Source organism: Balaenoptera borealis, assembly GCF_965194805.1.
Source record: "Balaenoptera borealis genome assembly, chromosome: 1".
In the NCBI taxonomy this organism is placed as follows: Eukaryota; Metazoa; Chordata; class Mammalia; order Artiodactyla; family Balaenopteridae; genus Balaenoptera; species Balaenoptera borealis.
The window spans coordinates 161,204,215-161,219,281 of NC_138860.1; the positions used below are offsets into that span (position 1 = coordinate 161,204,215).

The 15,067-nt window shown below is 51.2% G+C and overlaps 1 protein-coding gene across 9 annotated transcripts in view; it reads left to right on the forward strand.

Moving 5' to 3' along the window:
- The window catches only part of RIMS3 (regulating synaptic membrane exocytosis 3), a 34,626-nt gene that overhangs the window by 8,216 nt on the left and 11,343 nt on the right, over nucleotides 1-15,067 (forward strand). For 3 of the 9 annotated variants that reach the window (XM_082389108.1, XM_082389103.1, XM_082389107.1), the window contains 3 exons: nucleotides 7,489-7,661; nucleotides 12,723-12,890; nucleotides 13,258-13,505. In XM_082389108.1, the coding sequence (XP_082245234.1) occupies nucleotides 13,289-13,505 (217 nt within the window). In that variant the 5' untranslated portion in view covers nucleotides 7,489-7,661; nucleotides 12,723-12,890; nucleotides 13,258-13,288. Of the gene's footprint in view, nucleotides 1-7,488; nucleotides 7,666-12,719; nucleotides 12,891-13,257; nucleotides 13,506-15,067 lie in introns of all 9 variants that reach the window. The other 6 variants (XM_082389111.1, XM_082389110.1, XM_082389104.1 and 3 more) reach the window with 5 other exon arrangements.

The following is a 15,067-nucleotide window of genomic DNA, read 5'->3' on the forward strand; positions in this document are numbered from 1 at the left end:
TTTATAGTAGTAACACAAAATTTCTATTTAAAATAAATGCATTTAACTTAAAAGTGCCAATTTTAAGAAAATAATTAATGAGCCTTACAGGCGTATGGAGATTTGGCATAAACCACTGAGGGACACACAATGTTATGTGGATAATGCAAACTGGGAAGTTGTACAGGGATGTCAGGGATGTGGACCTAGATAATCTTTAAGATCCCCTCCACCTACCTGGAGAATTTGGGGGTCTCTTATGCTGTGCCAGCCTACTCCCTTCTCCTCACCTTGTGCCCTGGCTTGGGTTGCTTTCAGAGAATCGTGCTGTGATTGTCCTGTAGATAGGAGAACGTGGGCTGCTGTCCTCCAGCTTGCTTGAGAGGGGGGCTTTTGGAGTTGGGGTGTCTGGATGGGGGTAGGATGCCTCTTGCCTCTGAGGCAGGACCTGGGCACTCCTGGGCGGGGGGTGCAGACTCCACAATCCTCCAGGTCCCCATGCACAACATGGGCCTTAGGGCCTCCCAGAGGGCAGGAGTCCCAGGGAGTGAGGAGGCTATGGGGGCCATGGGTTAGGGTGAGGCTGTCCCCAGGGCTTGGGGCCCAGGGACGGCAAAGCCAGGAGGCTTTGGGGTCTGAAAGGTCCTGTTCTCCTTGCTCTCCCCTTTCCCACCTCTTTGTGCCGTTCACTGCCTGCCCCTGGAGATGGGGCAGCAACCCCAGGGGGCCTCAGAGGACACAGGATTTATCCACAGGGCGCAAGACCAGGGCCAGGTGGGCAGGAGGAAAGTCCTGCCTGCCCCTCCCCACTCCCATGTCCACAGTGGGAGGGCAGGCCTTGGCTCCAGGAGGGGTGGTGGCCCTGGGCGGTGTGGGGTGTGTGCTTGTGTATCCATGGCGAACGTCTGAGGGTCTCTGTGCAGGCATATTGTGTGTGCGTGTGCATGTGTGTAAGAGAGAGAGTTTGTATGTACGTGTGCGTGTCCGTGGTGAAAGGACGTCTGAGTGATATGTCTGAGGGTCTTTGTGGGGAGGCTCTGTGCGTTGTGTGAGTTTGGGCATGTGTGGCAGGGTGTCTTGTGTGTGATGTGCATGTGGGTCTGTGGTGAATGCATCTCTGTGTAATGTGTGTCTGTGAGGCATCTGGTGTGTGTATGTGTGTGTGTTGTGCGTCTTGGTGGCTTGCACGCTGGGTGTGGTGTGTGCCTGTTGTTTTGTTTGTGTCGTCGTCTTTGTAGAGCGCGTGTCTGGCTCTGTGGTGTGTCCGAGTGGCTGTGTGCAAGTGTGTGGCGTGCACCTGGGGCTTTGTGCTCCAGAGAGGGTGCGGGGGCCAGGGGCGTGCCTGGGAAGGCCGAGTGCGTTGAGGGCAGTGTCTGTCTGGGCTGGGGCCGAGGGTATGCTGGCTTCCCGGGGAGCGTCCCCAGGGCGGGCGGCGGGCGAGGGCGGTGCCTTCCGGCTCAGCACGGGGCTGGTAACCGGAGCCCCTTCCCCCATGAAATATTGATCCGGCCTAGCGGCGGCCCTGGCCAAATAAGGCCAGACCCGCAAGGAGCAGGGAGAGCGGGGCCGGCCGCTGTCCGTGGTGCTGCCGCTTCCCCCTCGGCGGGGGCGTCGGCGCTCAGGCTGGGGCGGGGCTGGGAGGGGGCGAGATTTCCCCATCCACCAACACCCTCAGCGGGGCCCCTCCCTCTGAGGATGAGCTAGCCCGTCCCTCTCACCTATCTGTCAGTTCTACCACCCTTTCTAGGAAGGGGGAACAGGGACCAAGTGAGTATTTGCCGGGGGGAGGGATCCAGTATCCCTCAGGGCTAGGGTTTGCCTGGGACAGTCCTAACTTACACTTGTGGTTCTGGTGTGATTGTTAGTAGTGTCTCTGTTCACTCTTTGAAAGAGTCCTAATTGGATGATAAATTATGTGCTCCCCAGCAATGAGGCTTTGCCCCAAAGACCTCTTCCCCTGCTTCTCTGCTCTGCCCCTGGGGGTTCTGTAGTCAGTGGGTGTGCAAGTGCGGTGTGTGTGTTTGTGAGTGGGGATACTGTCTTTCCTGTGCTTGGGCTGAGCTGGAATAAGGGCTTGGGAGCCCCAGGCCCCTTGGGATCCTGCGGCAACCCAGACCCTCCCCAGGGCATCCAGCTCCCTTCTCTACCAGTCCAAATTCTGCTTTCCATTCAACTGTGCTCTTGTTCAGGCCTGGGCTTCCTTTGCCCTCCTGCATCCTGGGCTGGGCAGACCTCTCCTTGGTCTCGATGTCAGGGTGTGTAGGGCCTCCAGGTTGGCCATCTGTGTACTCACGACATCTTCTCTGAGTTCTCCTACTTTGACTTGCTGATTCTCCCTCTTTCAGTGGATTCCATTTTCCTCCTACCCCTAACTGTAGGTATTACCTCTCACCCTTTCCTCACTCTGTACCCTCCTCCAGGCATTCTCCTTCCTTTCCACACCTCACTTTTCCCTCTGGGGAACACACCTAAATCCTGCCCACTCACACTGCTCTCCTGAACTCCAGGGAATCTGCTTACCAGTCCAACACCTCCATATGGGAGTTGCAAAATTATCTCAGGCTCATCATATCTAAAATAGGGACTCATGTTTCCCTCAAGCCAACTTTTCCCTCTAGGACCTCACGCTGTGGGGATGGCATCTGTCAGCCCTCACCCTTGCTGTAAATCATGTTGGATTCTGGTTTCTGCCCTTCCCCCAGCCTTGTCCCATCGCTAACTCCAGGCAGTCCCCCAAGCCCTCCCACGACTCTTGCACCCCTTTCCTCTTTCCACCAGCACTGTCTGAAGCAGTGCAGCGCTTCTTACCTGCCTCCTGACTGCTCTTCCTGCTGTCGGGCTTTCTTCTGATTCTGCACTGTGTTGGACTGATCTCTGTAAAATGTTACATCTCAACCATGTCAGATTTCACTCCCTTCAGGATTAAAGCCAAACTTCTTAACCCTACATTCAGAGCCCTTCATTGGCTGTTCCCAGCCTACGTTCCCAGCCCTCTCTTCCACAGCTGCACATACCTCCTGCTCCAACTGCACTGCTCTGTTTAGCAGCCTCTGAACATACCATTCTTTCTCTGGACCTTCCCAGCTAGTTTCCACCTCTTTCCTGCCACCTGTAGCTCTCTAAATCCCACCCACCTTTCGAGTTGCTCTGCAGAGAGTTTCTCTGTGATGCCTGCTCTGGTCTCCCCATCCTGAAGTGTCCACTCTTTCTGCAGAACAGGCAGGGTGTTTTATCTTTACCTCTCTGTGCCTTGGGTGGTCCTCAGACCAGCAGCGTGAGTATCACCTGGGAGCTTGTTTGAAAAGCAGACACTCAGGCTCCACCTTCCTGTGACCCATGGAATGAGAAACTGCATTTCAGTAAGATCCCCAGGTGATTTGTGTGCACATTTAAGTTTGAGAGGCACTGGACAGTGCATCCACTGAGGGCGGCATCTTGCTTCTGTTCGGGAGTGGCTTCAGCCCCAGGGTGTTTTCTAGTGGCATTCTCAAGTGCCAAGTCTAGCAGCCCCTGTCAGGCAACAGCTGCCACATCTGGTCACAAGCTATGAGAAGGGGTGGGTGATGGAGATGGTCAGGAAGCATGTGCAGTCTTTCTGGATGCTTCCACCTGGAATCTATGCCCCACAAGGCTCTGGAGCTCAAGCTCTGTAAATCCACTAGAGTGACAGGAGGAGGAATCAGTTAATCAATAAAAAGACAGTTATCAAGCAGAGAGCAGAACTTTTCCCTCTTCACAACTACACATTGGTGGAAATGTCTGTTATTTTAATGTATGTCTTGAAAAGAAAAATATGTATTTTCATTTTTTCTTTATGAGATCATTAATACAGTTTCTAAAGTAGTAACTTTAGAAAACACAATATGTCACATAAGGAAAATAAAAATGACTCATAATTCTGCTATCCAGCTATAAATACCATTTTTTATTTTAAAGTTTATTTTAGATCACCATTCATTCATTCAACAAATATTTACAGAGCCCTACTATGTGCCAAGCATAGGGGATTCAGGATGAAGAAGATGGCATGCTTTCTGTTTCTAAGCAGCGCACAGCCAGCGGGGCGGGGTGTGGGAAACGGGCACTGAATGAGCTTGGGCCAGCAGTGTATTCGTTTCCTAGGACAGCTGTAACAAAGTACCACAAACTGGATGGCCTAAAACAACATAAATTTATTGTCTCACAGTTCTGGAGGCTAGAAGTCTAAAATCAAGGTGTTAGTAGGGTTGGTTCCTTCCGAGGGAGGCTGCTCCATGGCTCTCTCCTGGCTTCTGGTGACAGATGGCAATCCTTGGTGTTCCTTGGCTTGTTGCTGTATCACTCCAGTCTCTGCCTCCATCATCACATGGGTTCTCTCTGTAGTCTCTCTCTGTCTTCACACAGCCATCTTCTTATAAGGACACCAGTCATATTGGATTAGGGCCCTGCCCTCCTTAGGTATGACCTCAGTTTTACTAATCACATCTGCAGCAACCCTATTTCCAAACAAGGTCACATCCTGAGGTACCAAGGGTTAGGACTTCAACATGTCTTTGTTTTGCAGGGGGAGCGCACAATTCATCGCACAACAGGCAAGGATGGTATAGGGTCTGGGGGAGCATGACAGGGGGACTAACCTTGTCTGCAAAGACTCTCCTAGGACATGACATCCAGCCTGGGACTGAGCGCTGAGTAGGCATTAGCCCCCAAAGATGGTGCGACACATACCAGGTCCGCAGGACACGAGGGTGGGGACGGACTGGAGAAGAGCATTCCAGGCTAGCAGGAGACAGAGTGGCACTTTTGAGGAATGAAAAAAATGCAAGTGTGGCTGGAATACGGAGGAGGGGCAGGAGTGCGAGATGCGCTGGGTCACTTCACTTGTGGGCCTTGTGAGGGGTTTTTACTTTCTCCTGAAGGAAGCAGGGAGCTACGGGAGGCTGCCCCACAGGAGGGATTCATTCTGCCTTGTGAGCCATCTCCTCACAAGACTGAGCTGTCTGAAGGCCGAGTTGTTCCTCTGTGAACCCAGTTCTGAGGGAAGACGTGCGGCCATGTCCTCCGGAGCCCCCTGGCTGAGAGAAGACACACGGCAGCCCTGTCTGAGGAAGGAAGGCCTGGCCATGCCCCCAGCAGCCCTCAGTCCAAGTGGGGAGGACGAACCGTGCCCTCAGGAGCCTTGCTCCGAACAGGAGACGGGTCTCCTGACGGGTCTGCCGTCACCCAGCTCTGGGTCTGCCTCACCCTTGGGTGTCCCGAGTCCTTGGAGTCTGGAGGACACAGGTTGGGCCCAGCCACCCAAGCCCCTGCCCTGCTATGAGGACTGTGTCTGAGAACGTGTCCAGGGCAAGTGCATGACCCGTATGGGCCCCTGAGGCTGGGGGAGGCCTGAGCACCCTGCTCTCCTCAGGGGATGTCTGGCTCTTGCCTCTGTATCAGGACCCAGTCTGTCTGCTCAGCCCATCCCTACCACACACTCGGAGGGCCGCCCCTTTACTGTGTGTGATGGGAGAGGGCCCCCTGCCCAAAGCTGCCTGTCCCTTCTTGCCTGGGCTGAGTGGGCCAGGCTGGGTGGAGGAGAAGTGGGTCAGCTCAGTAGCCATGGCGACCGCAGCTGCTCCCAGCCAGCCTTCTCATCTCCTCGCCACCGACCTCACCATGACGTCCTTTGTTCGGCCTGTGGGGATGGGGGCCAGAGGGGTGAGATTGGGGACCAGAGTGTGTATGTGTGTGTGTATGTGTGTGTGTGTGTGTGCAAGCTCACACGAGCGCCTGCTCAGAGCTGGTGTGCATGCCTGGCCAAGGGAACCCACAGATCCAAGTAAGACACTTCCTGCTTCCCTGCCCACTGAAGGGATGGGGCTCTTCCTGCCTCTGAGCTGGGCAGGGGCCGGGGGCCAGGGGGAGGGTGTGTGTGTGTGTGTGTGTGTGTGTGTGTGTGTGTGCCTGCCTGTGGCTGTCAGTGTGGCTACTCCTGTGTGCTTTTGTGTGGATGAGTATCTTGGGGGTGTGCATGTCTGTGTATGCATGTGATTGTGTCTTCAAGTGTGTATCGTTTGTGTGGGTCTGCATGGTGTGTAATCACACATTTGAAATTCTTTGCCCTGTGCCTCTCCCGGTTATGCGTAGTGTGTGTGCGAGCCTGGTTTGGAGGAGATAAAAGTCACATAACCAGGAGAGGAGCTGGCAGAGTGCTCCCTACTCAGGCTGGGTGTGCTCCCTGGGTCCAGCTTACCCTCCCCCACCACACACCAGCTCTGTCACCCACCTGTCTCTCCCTGAGGGGGAAAGTGAAGGCTAGAAACAAGGGATACCCCCACCTTCTGTAGATGCAGGTAAAAAAAAATCAGTATTACCTCATGAGCTGGTTCTCATTAGTTGGTGAGGCAGCACTGTGTTAAGAGGGATTCTGAGGTTAAGTCTGGCCTCTGACATGGGCACAGATTGGCATGAGCAATGTGGTGGGCAGCCCTAGTGCTAGATAAGGGTTGGGGCAGGGGTCTCCAATGCCAGACCCAGCATCCGCTGAGGGAGCAGGAGCTGAGATGCTGGCAGGGAAAAGCACAGCCTCACATGTCACCTCCCACCTCAACTGAGAGGTGCAGGGACCCAGATCCCACACTTATCCTGCACCCAGGGCTGGAGTGGGAGGTGATCCTGTTGGTCTCCGAGCCTTCCCATGAAGTGGTTGCACCTGGTTGCAATCCAGACTAATAAGCACCAACACCTGTGAAGTCCTTTACCATTTACAAAGGCACATTATGAATAGTAATAATATAATTGCCCAGCTGAGCATGTAGCATGTACCAATCCTTATTTTTGTAATATTTCATCTAAGAATCCTAAGGCAGGCATTATTATCCCCACTTGAGAGATGAGGAGCTCTAGGCTCAGGGGGTTTGTTAAGGAAATTGCCCTGGGTTATATGGCTTGTAAGTGACAGATCTAGGTTTTGAACTAAGTCTGTCTGCCTGCAAAGCCTGTGCTTTTAATTACTGTGCTTTCCTCCTCCTCATTAACCCATCTGATCCCCAGTCCAGCGTGGAGAGTTGGGCTGGGTCCAGATGGCCAGTAGACTCATTTTATAGAAGAGGAGATGAGCGTTCAGAGAAGCTGAATGACCTGCTCAGGATCACACACTGCGGGTGGAGCCGGGAGTCGGCCCCCTGATACACCCCCAATACACACACTCCTGACTGATGGTCGTGTCACAGAGTGTCTGGGGAGGGACACAGACCCCATCGGTCAGGGGGAGGACAGAGGAAGAATAAGGTCTGAGCTCCTTAGCAGTTGGACCTGGATGAGTCCCTTGGCATTAGCACCAGCAATTTAACATTAAAGTGCCTAAAGGCAGATTAGGGGACCCAGGAGTTTGGACAAGGAGGAAACAGCATCAGAGAGTTTGAATGATTTGCTGACGGTCACACAACTATCTCCAAAGTCTGTCTCTTTACTCCACAAGCTACTAGAATCCCAGGAGGACACATGTCCTCTCGAGCCCTTCCTCTAAGCTCCCCTTTTTCCTTCCAGACTCTTATCACATCACCTCCTCCTGGAAGCTACCCTGATTGTCTTCACCTCCTTTCTTGAAAACTGGTGTCTCAGAAGTTAACAGAAGGCTTGTGTAAATGCCCTAGGTGTGTGCTGTTGGGAGGGGCACAGCCCCCTGTGATGGGAACACCACATTCAGATTCATCAGTTTGGTGAGTTTGGGTTGTCTTCGAGGTGAGAGGTGGGGAGGAAGCACCTGACAGGTGATGTAGGACCTGGGAGTTAGGAGTCTTGGTTTGGAGCTCTGGTTTTGTCAACAGCTTTCTGTGTGACCCTGGGTGTGTCTCTTTCCCATTCTTTTTTTTTTTTTTTTTTTTTAAGATGTTAAAATTATAATGTCATATCATCACAATAATCTTTTTTTTCCATGATTAGCTTTCTGTTTGTTTTTTTTTTCACACACACACACTGTATTTTATTTTTACAAGAGATAAATAAACTGACACCAAGCATTGTAAATGGATGACCACAACAAAAGCAACAATGATTGCAATTACCAAACACGAAACACACTCATACTATGTCATAATATTGACATTCAGTCCAGTAATCCTCCACTGTAACAGCTCCTTTACTTTGCAGTGAAAATTGATTTGTATATTTTTTGCCTCTGAGTCCTTGTGGGATTTTTTTTTTTATTCAAACAGAAAGTCACAAAAATTATAATCATCCTCATCAGTTCACTCAGTCCCATGTAATTAATTTTTTTTTCATCTTGATCTTTTATTAGCACTTTTATGAATTCATCAGTTTTCCATTACTCTTTCCCATTCTGAGCCTTGATTTCCTCCTCTGCAAAATGAAAGGCTCAGGTTGGAATAGGGAGGCAAGTCAGTTTGACTTTATGAGCTGGTTCTCATCAGTTGGTGATGCAGCACTGTGTTAAGAGGGATTCTGAGGTTAAATCTGGCCCTGATGAGAAAGAGAGAAGGATTAGTGATGTCTGCTATGTGCAGAGGATAGGGAGGGGTGCTAAGAGCCTTAGGAATTTGCCATCCCTTCCAGCCTAACAGTCCGTCACTCTGTGACAGATTCCTTGGTCTTTTCTGTTGAAGGCGTGGGTAGCTAGTTTCATCTTGGGCTTTTGGATTGCCTTACTGATGCTCAAAAAAGGTTTATTAACTTGGTTAGACACATGGTCAAAAGGACCAAGGGGCCCAGGGTGGCCAGGCAGAGCCCGGAGTCCTGCCATGGTCAGGAATCAGGAGAGGGTTTTGTGAGCCTTTCGGGTACTGAGACCCCAGGGTAGAGGTCAAACGTTGAAGGCCAGAAAGAAAACACTAGGCTCCTTCCTTGGGGAACTCGGAAGGTATCTGCTGGCATGGAGCTTGGCAGGAGTGGGGGGGCAGTAGGAAGGGATCCCTGGAGGGGATGTCCAAGCTGTGGCCATAGATGCTGCTATAGCAATAGATGGGAGTCAGCAGGGAGAACTTCAGAGCAAGGTTTCTGTGACCCAGCAAGATCATGGGAGGGTTTCCTTCCATCAGGAGCCATGACCTGGATTGGGAAAGGGACAGTCCTGCTCAGAGGCAGGGAATTGTTGAAGTGACTTTTGTAGAAATTCATTCAGCAATCTTTTAGAACCACCAGTATGTGAAGTGCTGTGTTCTGTGTCCTGCCGGCCCCTCATCACCCTGCCACCATATCCACCTGCTGCCCCTTTCCCATCCCTGAGGTCTGATGGCTGGGGGCACTGCTGTGAGTACGACTGCCTTCCTCACAGGGGCCAGGTAGTCAGCTCTGACTGGCTCTCTGTCTTGCCCATCTTGAGCCAGACTGGCTGCCAGAGAATCAGCTAGAGCCCGAATGCTGAGCCTGCTGCTGCCATGTGTGTCAAAAGGACTCTAGAGAGCACGTCATCTGACCCCTTCAGTTTACACACAGATGAGGAACCCAGGCCCAGAGAAGGTCACACAAAGAATCTAATCTATACAGTATACATTCTAATCCCACCTCCTGATTCTGAACTCTCCCAGGCTGCCCTACCCTGGACTTGGGACCGGGGGGCAGCCCCTAAGATCCTGGGTCCAGTGCTTTGGGTCAGGCTCAGCTTCTCCTGTCCCCTTGGGGGTAGCCCCTGCCTGCTGGGCCCTCCTAAACATTCGTCAGCTCTCCAGGCCCCCTGGGTGGTCCCCGGGTGGTTAAAGATGAGAATGTGGCTGCGGATGGTGCAGAGTCCTGGATGTCAAACCATCTGCTTGTCGGTTCCATTCATTATTCATGAGGAAACATGAGCCCCTGGGTTGGCAGGGTCAAGAATTTTGTCCCTTACCCTCTTTCCTTCTCTTCCCCTGGGAGCAGTGTTCTTGAGCTTCCTGTCGGCAACACCAGGGAAGCAGTTGCTTCTCCAGCTCTGGTCCGAGTAGCATCTCTGCTGCCCCTCAGATGCTCACGCCAGCCTTGGGAACCTGGGCCAGAGTGGGTTTTCTTATCACAGATACTTTGCTTACAGTTTTCTCAAAGAACCTGGAGACCCGGGGCAGAGCCTGAGCAGGAGGCCTGGGCCCCCTCTTTGGGTGAGCTCTGGGGTGAAGGAGTAAGGGCTGCTGAGCGTGTCTGTCTCTTCGTGGAAACAGGAGACCCGGAAACAGGAGTCCAGGCCTGGCCACTTCTTAGCTGGGTTGGATGGGCAAGGCCTTAACTTCTCTGAGACTGGGTTTTCTCATCTGTGACATGGAGATAACTACACATGTAACAGAAATACTTTAAGGAGTAAATTAGGCTTTTGCTCTAGCTGGTTCAACGTATCAGATAAGCCCTCTCCCACCGTCCACCAAAAGACCATGCAGATACCAAAAAAACACACAAACTGGCACTAGAATTGGAAACTAAAGAGGTCATCATAGGCCCAAGTCCAGGGGGACTTTCCATTAGCTGCAAGGTTGATGGGGGATGGATGGAGAAATACAATCCGAGACTCTGCATACATCACAGGGCCAGCGAGAACAGTCTAAACAGCCACAAAGAAGTCAAAACATGGCCCTAACTCATCCCTACTGTCATCCCTCATTCACCAGGCCGGCGGGAGCCGTGCTGATCAGGAGCCCAGGTGGCCATTCTCGGCTGTCTGGGGACTGTCTTCCTCGTCAGCTGGAGTGGTGCCTTCCCTTCCCACCCCCATCTCCCCTCTCCTTTCTATGTCCTTTTGAAAAGTCGGATTCCTCAGGGTGATGGGGCCCTGAGCCCTGGGATGGGAGCTGCCCTGGGGAAAGCTCTGGGGGCTACAGCAGAGCTGGGAAGGGCTGGGGGCGGAGCCTGCCTGCAGCTGTCTCTCCTGTACTCTGTCCGAGCCTAGGACTTTCAGCCAAGTTGTAGAGGGCGACAGCAGGAGATCCCACCTCTGCACTAAACAGAGCCACGGGCACCTGCTGCCCTGCTCCCCGGAGTGACTTCCAGCGCCCTCTGTCCTCTTCCCTAGCACTCGTTGGAACCGCCATTAAATATTTAATTGCATAACTAGTTATTCACTGTCTGTCTCTCCTGGACTGGAGGCTCTGGGAGGGCAGGACGAAGTCGGCCTGGCTCACTACTGTATCACTGGCACTCAGCAGAGGCCTTGGAATTTTAGGGGTTTAAATTTTTTTTAACATTTTTTTCTCAATTTTATACTCAGAGAAAAAATATTTTTCTTTTTTTTTTTTTTGGCTGTACCATGCAGCTTGCAGGATCTTAGTTCCCCAACCAGGGATCAAACCCGTGCCCCCTGCAGTGGAAGCGCGGAGTCCTAACCACTGGACCGCCAGTAAATTCCCCCCAAAATACCTTTCTAAAGTATATTATTAAATAAAATGATGACCTTTAGCATAAATATGATACTTAAAACTTGGGATCACTTGTGGTGATCATTTTGTAATGTATTGAACTATCAAATCACTATCTTGTGTACCTGGATCTAACATAGTGTTGTAGGTCAATTATACTTCAGTTTTTAAAAAGGAATAGATAAAAAGTTTTAAATGGCCTTGATTATTTTAGGACATCAACTTGCCAGTTTCTACAAGAAGGCCAGTTAGAATATTGATTGGGATTGTGCTGAATCTATAGATTAATTTAGGAATAACTGACATTTTTTTTTGGAATCGTTTTTTTAATTGAAGTATACTTGATGTACAGTATTATATAGGTGTACAGTATAGTAATTCACAATTTTTAAAGTTAATACTCCATTTATTGTTACTATAAAATATTGGCTATATTCCCTTTAGGTATTTGTTGAATGCAGCATTAGAGAGAAAATTTGTCTACTTTGGAAAGGAATTTGGCAATATATTCCAAGAATCAGAAAAATGTTTATGCTCTCAGTATTAGGTAAGATGCTTTTGGATGTAACAGAGAACCCTGAGTCAAACTGGCTTAGGCAATGGAAAACACATTGTCTCACATAGCAGGAAGGCCAGAGAAGGCAGGCTCCAGGTTGGCCTGAGGTCCTTTCTGTCTCTGTGCCATGCCACCCTCAGCAGCACTGGCTTCATCCTGGGGTGGGCTCTCTCTCGGGAGAGAGGTATTAAGGGAGGAAGGGAAAAGACAGACAGAGGGAGAAGCACCCACCTCTCTTGTAAGCCTGGAATCCAAATCTTCCCCTTAAGTCAGATTGGGCCAACTTAGTCATATGCCCACCCTTGGATCAGTAAGAGTTACCAAGGTGAATGCCACTCACTGATTGTTTTAAACAAATCAGGATCTGCCTCTAAAACAAGGGATGAGGTGGACAAAACCAGAGCTCTGTCAGGAAGCAGGAAGTGAAAAGCTACCAGTGGCGTTCACACTCACTAGCCCAGTCACCTCATTTCCAGGAGTTGATCCTAGGGAAATAAGCAGATAAAAATCAGTGTACAAAGATCTTTATTGCAGTGTTGTTTAAAAGACAGGAGAGAAAGGGAGAGAGAGAGAGAGGAGAAAGTTGGACTTGATCTAAGCAGTAAACCGTATTGAAACATTTAAGTCAATTATAGTGCCTCCATACAATGGAACATACTGGTGGCATTTAAACATTTCTACAAAGTGTTAACAACACTGGAAAGTCTTGTGATATAACATTAAATGAGAAATAGCAGGATATAAAATTGTATTGGCAGTATGAGTTCAGTTATTTTTTGAAATGTGTGAAAAAGAGACTGGGAAGAAATCGGCTAAGATGCCTGCAGTGGCCGCCTCCCAGTAAGGGTGATTTTCCCTGCTTCTTTACACTTTTCTGTCCCACCCGCTTCAAGCAGGAGGACCCCTTCCACAGTCTGCGCAGGCTGGAGCCAGTTTTGTTCTGCCTGTTCTCATTTTTTGGCTGTGAAAACAACAGTCACGCTTACTGAATATTTACTCCGTGCCTGATACCGTTCCAGGCACTTTCACCTGCGCTAATTTAATCCTTACAACAGTCCTACGAGGTAAGTGCTTTCATTTCTCATTTTGCTGAGGTGTTCACTGAAACCCCCGAGATGTTTGGTCATGAGGTCACACAGCTAGTGGGTAGAGGCCTCTGGAATTCAAGAGTGGGTCACATAACTGCACGGCCTCCGCCTTCACCGCCAAACCAGGTCACTTGTCGGGGCAGCCACATGCTAATGAGAATAGTCCCGTTCATCGAGCCAGATTCTGGGCACACCCTTTACATTGACTTGTTCATTTCATCCCCACAACCTCAGAGAGGCTGAGCGCCTTGCCCGAGGTCACACAGCTAGGAAGGGGTGGGGCGGCGGTAGAGGGGCCCAGGGTCTGACGTGGGACCCCTTTGTCTCTCCCGCTGCCCCACAGGGTTGCCTGAGGCCCTGCCGCCCCGTGGATCATGTTTAACGGGGAGCCAGGTCCGGCCTCAGCTGCGGCCTCCAGGAACGTGGTGCGGAGCTCCAGCATCAGTGGCGAAATCTGCGGATCCCAGCAGGCTGGGGACGGGACCGGGACCACCACCGCCAAGAAGCGGCGCAGCAGCCTTGGGGCCAAGATGGTGGCCATCGTGGGCCTGACCCAGTGGAGCAGGAGCACCCTTCAGCTCCCCCAGGCTGGTGAGGGGTGTGGGGCACCCCGCGCTGGGGTGGGGCCCCTCACAGTGACGGGGCGCCCAGGGGCGGTTCTCACGGGTGGGCACTCCCACCCCCACACATCTTTATGTTGCACTTACCATGTACCAGGTGCTGCTCTGGGTCTAGTCCATGTCCTACTCACTGACTCCTTCTGTAACTCTATGTGGAGGGTACTGGAGCACAGAGAAGGGAAGTAAGATGCCCCAAACTATACAGCTAGTAGGTGGTGGAGTCTGGGTTCAAACCCCAGCATTGGGCTCCCGAGTTCATGCTCCTAACCTTGGTGCTCTGCTGCCTCTGCACAGACTTAAGCATTTATCAGCAGTTATTCATTAAGCAGCCATCATGTTCCTGGCACTGTGCTGAGTGACACCACAGCTTCACAGAAACATCCACGGGATTCAGTCTCACCTGTAATCTTCGAGTTTCCTAAGTACAAGTAGCTGCACACATATGTTACAAAGCCACGAGAGAGACACACACATACAAAGACACATGCCTTGCATAATCACATAAATAGCATGCTCAATTGCTCAGGAAACCTACCCTTACGCACATGCACACTCAGTGGCCTGTGGTCATAGAAACACATCACATGTGTGTACGCATATACCTCACAAAGCCACATTCACACACTACCTTCACAGCTACCTCCTGATAAATACAGCATACTTTCTCAGACACCTGGTTATAGAATCCTACTTATGCTCAGCCTGGCGGGTGACCCACCTTGTCACACACAGTCACACCTGGAGCTCATGTCATCACCCCACCAAGACCTCCTCACTTTGTGGCATCAGCCCAGACACCAGCTGGTTTTGTTTTAAAATCTCTTCCTGCTTATTTTGCTCAGAGTAACAACTTCCCTAAGAAACCTTCAAATAGGCAGCTGGATGCGGGTGGTGAGGGGATGGGGCACTGGAGGATCTGGGGAGAATGCCCATCAAGACTCCCAGCTGGGGCTGGGGCTGGGGGACTTTTCCAGGCCTTAAAATAGATTTTTACAAAGCCCTCCACAGGAGCATGTGGGATGGTCTTTTCCAGCAATCAAGCTGCGATATGGTTTCTGGCTCAGAGAAATGCTAGACGGGGAGGGGGCTTGAGATTATGAGTGCCCCGGGATGAGCATGGCCCCTGTGAATATGCTTGACACTAGGGAGTCAGGAAGATGGGGATCTAGGAATCCAGGAGTTGGGCTGGGACAGGACCAAGGGGGTGGCATTAAGGTTGGGGGACTAAGATTAGGAGGGCCCCCAGGAGTCTGGCTTCAGGAAACCAAGCCCTGCTGATCTCTGGCTGAATTGGCTGATTCAGCTTCAGACCCAAAGGTCTCTTCATGCCCAAATGATTTGGAGAGACAGTCTTCCAAGGCCAGGACAGGTGCCTGAGTCACTGTGAGACATATCAGTGAACTGCCTGGGACTGTCCACCTACCTAGGCTCCACAGTCAGCAGGCAGGGATTGGAGCAGACACCAGGATGACCTCCAGCCTTGAGGGAAAATGAACGATGATGGGGCTTCCAGATCACTTGTCTCTGCGGTAT